This window comes from Amblyomma maculatum, chromosome 4 (genome assembly GCF_055883805.1).
Source record: "Amblyomma maculatum isolate TAMU_Amacu chromosome 4, ASM5588380v1, whole genome shotgun sequence".
Lineage (NCBI taxonomy): Eukaryota > Metazoa > Arthropoda > Arachnida > Ixodida > Ixodidae > Amblyomma > Amblyomma maculatum.
The window spans coordinates 33,676,438-33,689,182 of NC_139347.1; the positions used below are offsets into that span (position 1 = coordinate 33,676,438).

Below are 12,745 nucleotides of genomic sequence, written 5' to 3' on the forward strand. Positions count from 1 at the left end.
TAAAATCAAGCCATATTTATACTGCCACAATTTGTTGCCCGGGAGCAGCTCAAGGTAATTTCTCGTATCGAAGGGGTTGATGGGGAGGTGGGGGGAGGGTAGTTATATCTCTCGATTTCGGGTAAAGGGGGCCTTGGAGCCGTGCCTGCACACAAACAATTCTTACCCACGCCAGCCGTACAGTCTGCTGCTCACTTTTCTAGAGACTCAGTCGTTCCCCTCTCAATATTTTGTGAGGCGGGGGGAAAAGTTGATTGAGCTGCACAAAGCAGCACGTGTTGATGTACAGCCTACATGACTTGAAATTAGTTTGGTTTGGTTTTTGTGGGCTTTAACGTCCCAAAGCGACTCAGGCTATGAGAGACGCCGTAGTGGAGGACTCCGGAAATTTCGACCATCTGGGGTTCTTTAACGTGCACTGACATCGCACAGCACACGGGCACCTTGACTTTCGCCTCCATCGAAAAGCGGTCGCCGAGGCCGGGATTCGATCCCGCGTCCTTGGGAACAGTAGTCGAGGGCCGTAACCACTGCGCCACCCCGGCGGGGCCTTGAAATTAGTGGTAGGAAGCCAACATACTTGCAACGATTGTTGATATTTAAAAACGTAGCAGATATATGCTATTTTGTGGCAGCCACTATGGTATTGGATGAAATCACTCTACGCATCTTTGTCGTCTGATTAAAATTCCCTGTATTTTGAAAGTAGGGTAACGACAAAAGAGAGAGAGAGAGACATATTATATATTAATGACAATAGGAGATGTAGGGTAACGACAAGACATTACCAAAATGGCCACGAACACGGCTGACAAGAATGCAGAGAGAGAGAGAGGTTTGCTCCAAATCAGTATATCGGCTCCATAGTCTGTTAGCTGGTGTCAAGACCTTCCAATGCAAGACAGGGGAGGAAAGCGTTCGTGACCCTCACCCTGTTTAGTGGTGTATGGCTCGGACGTGGAGTCCTCTTGAAGAATTACTCGCGGTCGGGCCTTTTCCGGGTCAAAGTCATCATCTTCGTCTTCCTCTTCCGCCGCTGCCGCCGCTGCCGTCACGAAGCCACCGCCGATGCGGGAGCTGTAGCCGCCCGCGCCATCTTCGTACTGCTGCAGAACCTGTCCAGTGAGGAAGTACGAGCTTTAGTGCCAACTCTCAGCTTCAGCCATTCTTTTCGCGCACATAAGGTCTTGTTCAATACAACGCCCGTCAATAGCAGCAATGACAGCAATAGTAGCAGTGACATAGTGTTAATAGTATTGCTAGTTGCAGGAGCAGTGGTAGTAGTAGAAGTACACGCAAAATTCGCGGCATTAATAGTGGTGGTGGTAGCGGCAGTAGCAGGGTGTAGAATGCATAGTTTGTAGTAGTAGCTGTAGTATAGGAGTTTGCATGATCCAAAAACTATAGGCCGAACATGTCGACGGCCTTGACGACCAGTCGAAGCTGTTGTTCTTCACCGCCAAGGTAGCCGAGCCAGGCAGTGATAGAAGAAAGGGGGGAGGATAGGAACTCAACAGCTCGGCAGCCCAAGGAAGAGAAAATGCGATAGGTTCGCACAGGTGGAGCGTTATTTGGAATAGCAGGTGTCAGATCGATAGCGATGGAATAAGAGGCGGTAGGGGGGTATAATGAGCGCATTCATTGTTATGTGTCGGAGAAGGCGAGCCTCTGGCACGGTTAGTGATCGATGAGGGGTTTGGCAGTAGTAGCCATGGTTGCAGCGGTTGTGGTGGTGGTCGTAGTAGCTGGTAGTGGTAGTGTAATATTCTAAGCAACATTGGTACTAATGGGCTTCGTGTTACTGTAGTAGTCGTGGAAGCAGTAGCAGTAGTAGCGGAAGTAGAGTGGTAGTGCCGGCAGCGATGCTGAAACTTGACACAGGCCGCGAGTACGTTAACTGCATTACTGAACGGTGTGCGACTAAACTACCCTGGTCAGATTCCAGCCGAACACTTAACTCAGCCTCTGCGAATGGCTGGTGAATAAGATTTTTATACGCAGTGCATATTAAGCCAAAGCATTTACGCGACGATGCTCGGTAGCGATAGAAGGCAATAAATGCCCATGCTTTAAAACACCTCAACCTATCCACAGTAGCCCTGCTGCGGCGAAATTCTGCGAGGCTGAACTCATTTGACCTCTCTATTCTAGTGGCAAAGTTAAGGGGGAGGGGAGAACCCCCCTCCACCCTCTTCCCCGCGAGAATTTTGCTACGGTAGCCAAGCAAAACCAATTTTGTTGGCGCTGAGAGCCACAAATGCATTACGCAAACAGAACTAGCCGTCCAAGGGGGCGCTCTTCAATCCGCCCTTGCTCTACACGAAGCTGATCAATAGCCAGCGAGTGGAAAATGCGACGAAATGCGAAAGCACCCTAGCACTACTGAAGGTACCTTTTCAATAAGGCTAAATGGATGCGTTCGCTGCTCAGATAATTAAATATTACCGCGTATGTGACAGCATGTCTTTGCAGACCTATAAACAAATTGATTGATGTGCGATGAAAAGACGAGAGCCGCTGTTTTCACATTATGCGCGCTCTTTCGCATGTCCTACGATGGTTTCCACCTCTACCTGTCTCGTGGGGGATCCCAGAACGCGCCTACATATGGTGGATGAAAAACAGGCGCACGTGCTAACAGCAAGTCTCGCGAGAAAAAGCAAGGAAGGTCGCGACCTTCCACTGGCGTTCGCACACCCCGGAGTTTTACAGACATGAGGCACGTGGCGAGTATGGCAGTTCAAAAAAGAAAAAAAAAAGGCATTTTTGTTGCGACAGTTTGTAGACGCAAGGAGCGCGTTAAGAGCTAGTCGCAGAGGTGACTCAGTGGTTAGCGCGATGGCCTGCTCAGCCTAAGATTGGGGCTCAACCACGGCCGCGAGGCGGCTGCCATAAAAAAACATTGAATTAAAAAGTTCGCGCACTGTGCAATGTAAGCGCAAGTTAAAGAACTCCAGGTGTCGAAATTGATTAAGAGAACTTTATTACGACACCTATCTCTCTTCAATAAAACATGGTGCTGGGCTAGTTGGTTATTCATACTTGGTAAGAAAACAGCGCAAAAACACAACCACAGGAAAGGACATTGTGCATTTGCGCTGTTTTCTTACCAAGTATCTCTCTTCATTATTTCACTAGTATGCGTATCTAGCTATAGTCGTCCTTTTGGGTCCGTGTTCCCATTTTGTGCTGTTTTGAGAAGCGTAGTTTTCGGCCTCATCTGGTGGAGACGCCAGAACCGGAAGCGGCAACAATCGAGCTGACATCCGGTTCCAGTGTTTCTACCAATCAGATAACTCATGGTCACGGCGACAACGACCCGGTTCCGAAAGCGACAGAACTCAGAATACGGAACCAATTGTTCTCAAGTTGCCCGACTCTCCTTGTTTTCCCTGACAATCCGATTGGTTGGTTGGTTTGTTTGTGGGGTTTAACGTCCCAAAGCGACTGGGGCTATGAGAGACGCCGTAGCGGAGGACTCCGGAAATTTCGACCACCTGGGGTTCTTCAACGTGCACTGACATCGCACAGCACACGGGCGCAATTTCCTGAATAATATAAAGGGGGGAAATCATAGTGACCGATGATGACGAACGATATAAAATATATATTCAAATCAAAATATAAAGACTAATGAAACTGCACGCACTGCAATGAAAACGAGATGGACACAGCCCGGGAACAAGCATGATAGGTCGCATTTGTGGCCGCGTGGTGCCTCGCATGTAACATCCAAATAGCATATGAAATGAGCCCATTACTGGTTAAGGCTTATTCCACATAACATAATTTTAAACGCGACTACGTTCATTGATCATCAGCCTAAGCTTACTAAAGAGCTTGGCTAACAGTTCAGAACCATCTATTGCATGCACGCTTAGTTAAGCTATAGTTAAACCGAACAGGATCCCATGTCCCATGCAAATCTGAAGCGAAAAGAAACCGTGCCAATGTGAACACACCAGCTTTTGAATACAATACCCATTGCAGACCACAGCGTTAAGTTCAGTCGGTCCTTTTCCGTGACTTGGCTACATATTTGACGGAATCCCAGGAAAGTCCTTGATTTTTCCAAGAAAATTTCCAAGACAACTGCAGGTCGAGGTGCCAGACACTCCAATTCCATGTCACAGACGTCCAAAGTTAGACACTACTGTGCCTTTCTTTTCTGATATTTAAATCGGTTACAGGTCAAGAAAAAAGCGGCAAACAGCCCTCAAAGGACCTCCCTCCAGCAAGTGGCATCGCTCCAAATTTTCGTGAATTTTCGTAAAAACTCGACAGTGCTGAAATTTACCATCAGAATATGTCGTTTTACCTGCTGTACTCTGATAAGCAAATGACTATCGATCGAACTGAGTAAAGGTATGTTATTTTTGCCAGAACTTACGAAGCATTTAGGAGCTATTTGCAAGCACGGACTCACTCGAAGAAACCACGTTCCAAGCGCTACTCGCAGGTGCAAGGCGGTCGGCCGTGACGTCACGGTATAGCTCGGTAGCTATTGGTTGGAGGGGGGTCCTTTGATAGCTGGATGCTACTTTTTTCTTGGCCTGTATCCGACTACAGTTATCAGGGAGCCAGGGCCGCGGCACGGGCAGAAACACTATTCGCACTGACAACAAAGACTGTAGACCGAGTTCGAAATCGAAGCCGAACAGCCATATCTAAATTAATATTGGAGGTGAAGCACACATGTGGTCAAGAGAAATTAAGAATAAGAAAGTGTGGGCACCCCTTAATGTTGGCAATTTTCTTAGAGTTACGAGTCGCGGGCTTCCAATATGACTAAGCAGAATTTTTCCATCATAAGGATCGAAAGTTCAAAATTTACGGGAGAAATGTTAGCTCCAAGGGGATACAATTATGTCGTCCGTGCACGCCTGCATGCCATAGCTCTCTATTTCAACGTCAAAAGGCGCTCCTCATTTTTATCACAGTTACAAGGCTCCACTACTAGACTCGAATACAGCGATGACAAAGGATCGTACAGATGCGAAATGTAGTGAACCAAGCACGCCGCGGTCTTTCGCACAGCGCTATTTGCTGACTGCAGGGAAAATCTATAAAAGGAGAATCTCAGAAAGGCGAGTCACTGATTTATTTTCCTTTAGATATGCGAAGGCTCTTACACGTCTATGCACCTGGAAAGAGTCGTAAAGAGGTTCAATTCATAATGACTACCTGCGCCGAGCTCTTCGCAGACGCACACGCGACGCAGCATGTGCTAAGACGCGCCTTCCCTTAATTTGTTATCTCGTTTCTGAGCGGGTTTGTTTTTAATTAAAGTGATAACAAATAGTGCGCGAAGAGAGATATACGACTGCCGCGGAAGGCACGATAGAGCAGGAAACGGACGTACAGAACTGCTCAATTTCTTCTATAGTATGTAGGTAAATGCGGCCAGAGCCGACCAGCACACTCCGTTTACTTTATCAACACCAGTACAGGTGCAACACATCGTGACAGACCGCCATTCCTTAGAAGCAGTCGTCTTAGAAGCAGACATGGCTGCGAATGAAGAAATTTGGGCGAGTTGGCCCAAATTCATGCTTCCTAATTCATGACAGTGGCTCGCGTACCTGCTGCAGAAGCTGCTCCTTGATGGCAAATTCCTCCTTGCTGCAGTACCGCTGAAGGCTCGGGTAGTCGCCCTTGATGAACTGGTCGAGAAGCAAGATGGTCCGCTCCCGGCATCGCCGCGAGCTGATCGTGAACAGGTGCTCGAGGTTCTTGGAGATGGACGCCCACGTGGTGGTGGGCGGCGTGTCCTTGAACGGGTTCAAGCTTACTACTTCCTGCAGCAGCCGGATGTCGTGCTGCCCAGAGAAGCGCATGGGCCGCTTCCGCTTGTCCGTCTCCTCGCCATTTCCGCTGCGCAAGAACACAGATAGAGAGTGCGAATGAGCCGACGCACAGCACGCCTTCTCAAATTGCACGATATTTATATAACAAACTAATGGCGACAGGCTTTGAATATTCTCCAAAGCATGCTCAGATAAGCGTGTCTGAGCAATTCTTCTCTTTATCTTTAAGCAACGATGGCAACCGTGCTGCTCGCTTTCTGCATTGAGTAGCAAGCAAACTGGACCTTCCCCCGCCGAGTTCATGCAAACACTCCATCATATGAGGCATTTTCAATATCTACAGCGTGGCGTGCATTCTGTAGGGTGCTGCGCATGCTCAATAAGTTTCACTTATCTGCCAATCGGGACACTTACTGTCGTGCACAGTCCAACAGCAACACCACGCCACTATGTTCTGAGTACTTTCTTCCGCCTGGAAGCAGACATGTTGCTATTGGACTGTGCACGGCAGCAAGTGTCCCGATTGCCACGCCACTATGTTCTGAGTTCTTTCTTTCGCCTGGAAGCAGACATGCTGCTATTGGACTGTGCACGGCAGCAAGTGTCCCGATTGCCACGCCACTATGTTCTGAGTACTTTCTTTCGCCTGGAAGCAGACATGCTGCTATTGGACTGTGCATGGCAGCAAGTGTCCCGATTGCCACGCCACTATGTTCTGAGTACTTTCTTTCGCCTGGAAGCAGACATGCTGCTATTGGACTGTGCACGGCAGCAAGTGTCCCGATTGCCACGCCACTATGTTCTGAGTAAAACAGGAGGGAATGGCAGTAATTGTGCTATAGGTGAACTGCAGTGCGAGAAACGGAAAGAAAAACCGGTGAGGCGGCAGGAAGAGTCTAGCTTGAAGAAGCAGCACAGGAATTAAAAAAAAAAAAAAAAACAAGGATAAAATAGAGGCCTCATCCCAATACCACTCGTGTGGACGAGATCGCTTACAAAACACATGGTCCCTGAAAATGTTCCTTTTGTCGTTAAGTTTTTTTTTTTTTTTTTAACTCATTTAAACCGGTTCAGACAAGGTCGTACCGGTTCGATCAGGAACGGAATGTGTCTGCGGAGCCGAACCCGCAAGGCGCGAACCCGAACCCGAACCGAACCCGCAAAAATTCCGGTTCGACACCCTACACTGAAGTAGCCAGTAAGGGATCATAAACTAAGAGTGCTCAGGAAACTCTAGTGGCCCAGCGCGGACTGCTTTACTCTCCAGGGACTCTTCGGCGAACTAAACAGTAACGCATTAAACCTCTGTCACAGTTGCGTGCAATTCTGCAACATGTACAGCCTTTCACAGCCAGCGTAGACAGGTTTCTTTTTCGGTAGCAAATATACGGTTGCTGAAGGAAGTAAAAACATGCAGAACAGTGGTTCAAGTCTAACTAAGCACAAGAATACCTAAACAAAAAAAAAGTGCTCAATAACCGCGCATTTCACAATCAGCACATGTAATTCCGAAACGGAAAAGTATTTCGTAACTGCACGCCGACGCAAGTCAAGCAATAAGCGTAAGTGAGGCAGGCTCAAAGGTGATAAAAAGAGGGACATTCGTGGCAGCTGAATGAGTCGGCGGGTTTTCTATTCAAGATGTATGAGCCCTGTAAAACGCAAAAGCAGAGATTCAGTGCACAACGTTCCCCGAGAAATCGATGCCGCGAACGAAAGTGAAGTCCAGACAATGTTTTATTGTCGAGATTAGCTGTCATTTCTTCGTGCAACAGCAGCACCGCAGTGTCAATTCACGATGTCACTGCAGTTAAAGAGCCCCAAGTGGTCGAAATCTCCGGAACCCTCCACTACGGTGCCTCCATAGCCCGAGTCGCTTTGCCCTATAAACAAACCTATAACAACTGGTTCAAGAACAAAACTGCCTAAAGTTACATACTGCAAGCTGGCTTGCGGCTGTTTAGAGATCGAGAGCAACTCGGCACGATGAAAAGGCAATGTCGCCTATAGTCAAATCCTGCCCTTCTCCATATAGCAGTGGGTGTTACCATCCCTCAGCAGCGAGCCCCTTCACACAGCCTACACAGCGCAAGACGACATACACGCGATGCGGGGAATACCTAAAGAGGTCTGGGCGGGCTGGTCGCCAAACGCCGCAGTCCCGACCACAGGCCGAGAAAGAAAGTCGCATAACGTACCTCCGACGGTCATTCTTGACGATGGACTCAAGCGCCAGGGCTATATCAGCATCAGACATGTCCAGCCGCAAGCTTTCGTTAAGTCGGCGAAGGATTCTTAAAGGAGGGTGGCGGAAGAAGGCGCAGACACCGCGGCGGAAGTCTCGGGCCTAGAGAGCGATCTGGCACGAATGGAACACAGGGGCGGTGGTCCCGAGGTCGCGAGGCGCTCCCAGACGCGGAGAGCCTCCTCACGTGGCAGGGACGGGACGTCGTCGTCTTCGCCGGCAGCCGTCCAAGAGCGCCCCGCGTTTCCGTCTGTGACACGGTGGACTAGCCCTCTCCCGGCGACCCCCCAACGACATTCGAAGCCTTTGAAGTCCAATTCGAGTCTTCCACCGAACGGATGGAAGATTGCTCGCGTCTCCAGAGAACCTCCACAGCAACGGCAGGTTGTCGACTGTGCGGTCATGACTGAGGGTAGACTCGACCGAAGTCATGAGCGGGCGTGTGTCTGTTAGGCGCGCCATAAGGAGCGGTGTAGACGACGATGAAGGTAGTTTGCACGAGCAGCGTAGCGGTTATGCTTAAATGCGTAAAGATTGTATTTAGCTATATGTAGGAGGATTTCGCGTGGGCATGATTTTGTCGGCGCTGTAAAAGATGAACTTTTTGGTATATCGGAAAAATAACGGTACTATAGGATAGAGCGTCGGGGAAAGGTGTGCAAGTGACAAAGTGGTTATTGTTGAATAATTAGGTAATTAATTAGAGCCAAGAAAAATAATAAATTGTTCACAGAAAAGGAAAGCCACACAGTCTATCACACTTGTTCTGTGCAGAGCCGTATATCCCCTTCATTTTGCGGACACAGCCGCGCCGTAAAAGAAGGGAGAAAGATGGAAGTGAAAGCAGAAAGAGTGGAAGGGGTGCCGTAGCAGCGCCACCCTACATGGCGCTGGCCGTAGTGGAGAGCTCCGGAGTAAGGAGTTCTTTAACGAGCACTGACATTGCACAGCCCACAGAAGGCTCTTCGTTTCGACTCCATCGAAACCTAATTAGAGCCAGTTAAGCGGTTTACAGGAAAGGAAAGGCCCAGTATCACTCACGGAATCCCGCTGACAACACAGCAACGCTTAGGCTTACGCATTTCTCCAGTGCAGACTCTGCAGTGATCTCGCAATTTTAAGGCGAAAGCCTTTAATGGTTCATGCTGTCGTTGTTGTGGCTGTAGGAAGAAGGAAAAGAAAATGCACGGGCCTGCTTACTGGCTCTGTGGCTGAGCCACCTCCGCTGCTTCGTGCAGACAGAAGAGAAAATAGAGAAGAAAGAAAAGGAAGGGGGAAAGAAAGACCGCTCATGCTGTCGTGGACAAAATGTGTCCCGCTTTTGCGACGGCTCTGGTTGGACGAGGCGGGATGACGTCATAGTGGTCTCGGCCAATCACAGAGCACCACCACAATATGCGCGAATGCCATGCCTTATATCGCCATATGCCAATCAATGATCAATTACAAATCTATGACCAATTAATTACCAAATAACGACTAAATAATTAATTATCTGCTTAATGACTAATAATTAACACCTAATTAATCATTATTAGTTACTAATTAGTGACAGTTCCGTAGCAGAATGCGGAACTCAGGCTTTCGCCTTTCACCACTTTAGTCGCTAAAGTCTCTCGTAATTTTTTTTTTGTTCCTTTTCCTTCCGCACCGTTCTCTCTCATCGTTTGCTCTTGCGTCCAGCGCGTGACTACGGGCCTCGCGGAAGTCGGCCTGGCGGCGCAGGGACGAACAATGATGTGCAGCGTTCTGTTCACGCCAAGCACTGTGCCACTCTCTGGCGCCATATGACTCGTGTTGCGAGGTCGGAATTTTATACGATGTTTAATGTGCGAAAACAGCAGGAACTGTTTGAGTGCTGAAAGTTTTGGAAAAAGTTGCGGAACTGTCAAATGGACAGCTAATAAGACATCACAGCAGCGGCCTGACCACACTCGGTGCGGGGCGAAGGCCTTTCCCATATCCCTACGAAGAGCGTGACCCACTGCCAGCCTTGGCATCCTAATAATCCCCGGAAACTTCATAACCTCACCTGTCGCAATCCTTTTATTTACGCCGCCCCAGTTCAGGTGCTTCAGATATCAGCTACCGAGGCTCGCAAACATCTTTTGCTTCCTTTTGTATATACAATAAAATAACCACTACAACAACAACATCTGTCTTCTCTTGACTCTAGCCACTTAGAGATCATCGGTTATCTTGCTTTCGCGCTATATCAACTTCCCACGCCCATTTCTTCTTAATTTTGACCAGAATGTTAGTAACTAAAGTTTGTTCGCCTCCTAACTGTAATAGTTGGACAGTGACCAGCAATTAACTATAGCTCAGCTGACATCCTCAACATTTCTGCTCATGCGCCCGCTTATAGTTGCGGAAGACTTCTCCAAATCTCTAAAAGCCTAGATTTAAGTTAGTGGTCAGCTGCCTGCTTCCATCAAGCACGTAGTATACTGTATCGGTGTTAAAATATCGGCGCTCAGCATGTATTATTAGTATTACAGAACAGGCGTCCATGCGCTGTGCGATGTCAGTGTACGTTAAAGATCATGTGGTAGAAATTACTCCGCAGCCCTCCACTGCGGCTACTCTTTCTCTCTTTCCATTTTCACTCCCACCTTACGGTGCGGTACAGGTGTCCACGGAAGCAAGTGTGCGATACAGCGCCTTTCCCTTCCTGTTAACCAGTTATTATATAGGAAAGAAAAGTCTCCCTTTTTTCTTTATTCACAACCACGTTCCTTCCATTATGGTGCGATTCAGGAGTCCAACACCGCGCCTTTTCTAAAGCGAAAGCCTTTAATGGCTCACACTGTCGGCGTTCTCGTTTGGTCACAATATAGTTGTCAATAAAATTACCTCATCACACGAAACTAACGTCATCAAAAAAATAAAAAATTGATGGTGGTTGTTGTTGTGGCTGTAGAAAGAAGTAAAAGAAAATGCACGGGCCCGCTTGCTACTGGCTCTGTAGCTGAGCCACCTCCGCTGCCTCGTGCAGACAGAAGAGAAAACAGAGAAGAAAGGAAAAAAAAAGAGAGAGAGAAAGACGCGCGCCGCAACAGCCGTCGTCCACCACCGAAGCAGTAGCGGGTGCAATGACGGCCTACAACAGATAAAATTCGGTGGCTGGCTAGCCCCCGCCGCAAGCGGCGTTGACCTACCGTCCCAGCCTCGTAGGGCCAGGAATTGCCACTCTTCACCACGTCTGATGTATCTTAAGAGGTGACTCATCGTTTGCCTTTTATTGGCGTTCACGAAGAGGCGTCCGTGTGCTGTGCGATGTCAGCGCACGTTAGAGATCCCCAGGTGGTCTAAATTACTCCGTAGCCCTCCATTACAGCTCCTCTTTCTTTCTTTCCACTTTCACTCCCGCCTTCCTCCCTTCCCTTACGGTGCGGTTGAGGTGTCCACAGAAAAAACAAGTGAGACAGTTACCGCGCCTTTCCCTTCTTATAAATCGATCAGTTTTTTTTTTTTATCGGTGTTCGTTGCAGTGCTACATATTGTTACGTGTGGCATGACAAGCGATAAAACACGGCGACACAACAGAAACAGAACGACGTGATGAAATGACGACGAAATACGCTTTAATGGCCAGCGGGCCTGGCGCGAGCGCTTCGCCCCGCGCCACTGCCCGCTTCGTCATCTTCGCAGCATTATTGGTTTACAGGAAAGGAAAAGCGCAGTATCTGTCACACAAACTCCGGCAAATGTTTGGACGGTACTTTTACATGCATCTTAAGAGGTGAATGACGAAAGCCTAACCTTCCGCTCATCATTTGCTTTTTATCGGCGTTCGTTGCAGTGCTACATATCATTGGTTTACAGGAAAGGAAAGGCGCAGTATCTGTCACACGAACTCCGGCAAGTTGGCTTAGTTTGGTTTGTGGGGTTTAACGTCCCAAGGTGACTCAGGCTGAGAGATGCCGTAGTGGAGGACTGCGGAAATTTCGACCACCTGGGTTCTTTAACGTGCACTGACATCGCACAGCACACGGGCACCTTACTTTTCGCCTCCGTCGAAAAGCGGCCGCCGAAGCCGGGATTCGATCCCGCGTCCTTGGGAACAGTAGTCGAGTGCCGTAACCACTGCGCCACCCCGGCAAGCGTTTGGACGGTACACCATCGCTCCTTGTGGCGTTCCTTGGCGCGCATTAAAGTGTAACATTGTAGATGGCAGACACGTTAGACAAGAACTAATCTCGAGGAATCTCGCAGAATATGACAGATCTCGCGCACAACTCTTGCGCAAGAGATTTCGTTCCATGAACCTAGAAAAAGGCTTTGGCTTTAAAATTCAAACCCGGTCTCCACCGGGAATCGAATCTCCATCTCTCGGATCTCCACTCTAGCACTTACCGCCACCCACGCCCGGAATCGTGAAACGCACACAATTTATACTGTAAAGATAATATTGAAAAATAAGCTCTCCTTGTCTACGTGAGGATGACAGGTAAAATATATCCTGTCTGTTCAGATGTGCCGAATGGGAAGACAAGTGACCCCGTTCCAAAACGTAGTAAGCCAAAATAAATATTAGTTGTGGTTTAACTATAGTTAACCCTAGTTGAATTGCGATACCAACGGCGGAAGCTTTTTTTGCCTGTTACATTATTCCCCTATCACGCCCTATCAGTGTAAGGTGCAACGTTATTGGGGACACAAGCTCATCCTTTAAGAGTATGACGAGAGA

The 12,745-nt window shown here is 48.4% G+C and overlaps 1 protein-coding gene across 3 annotated transcripts in view; it reads right to left on the reverse strand.

Moving 5' to 3' along the window:
- The window catches only part of LOC146190664 (uncharacterized), a 61,649-nt gene that overhangs the window by 10,704 nt on the left and 38,200 nt on the right, over positions 1-12,745 (reverse strand). For all 3 annotated transcript variants that reach the window (XM_084601043.1, XM_084601042.1, XM_084601044.1), the window contains 2 exons: positions 5,583-5,874; positions 932-1,115 (listed from right to left, as the gene is read on the reverse strand). In XM_084601043.1, coding sequence (XP_084457169.1) covers positions 932-1,115; positions 5,583-5,874 — 476 coding nt within the window. The remainder of the gene's footprint in view (positions 1-931; positions 1,116-5,582; positions 5,875-12,745) is intronic.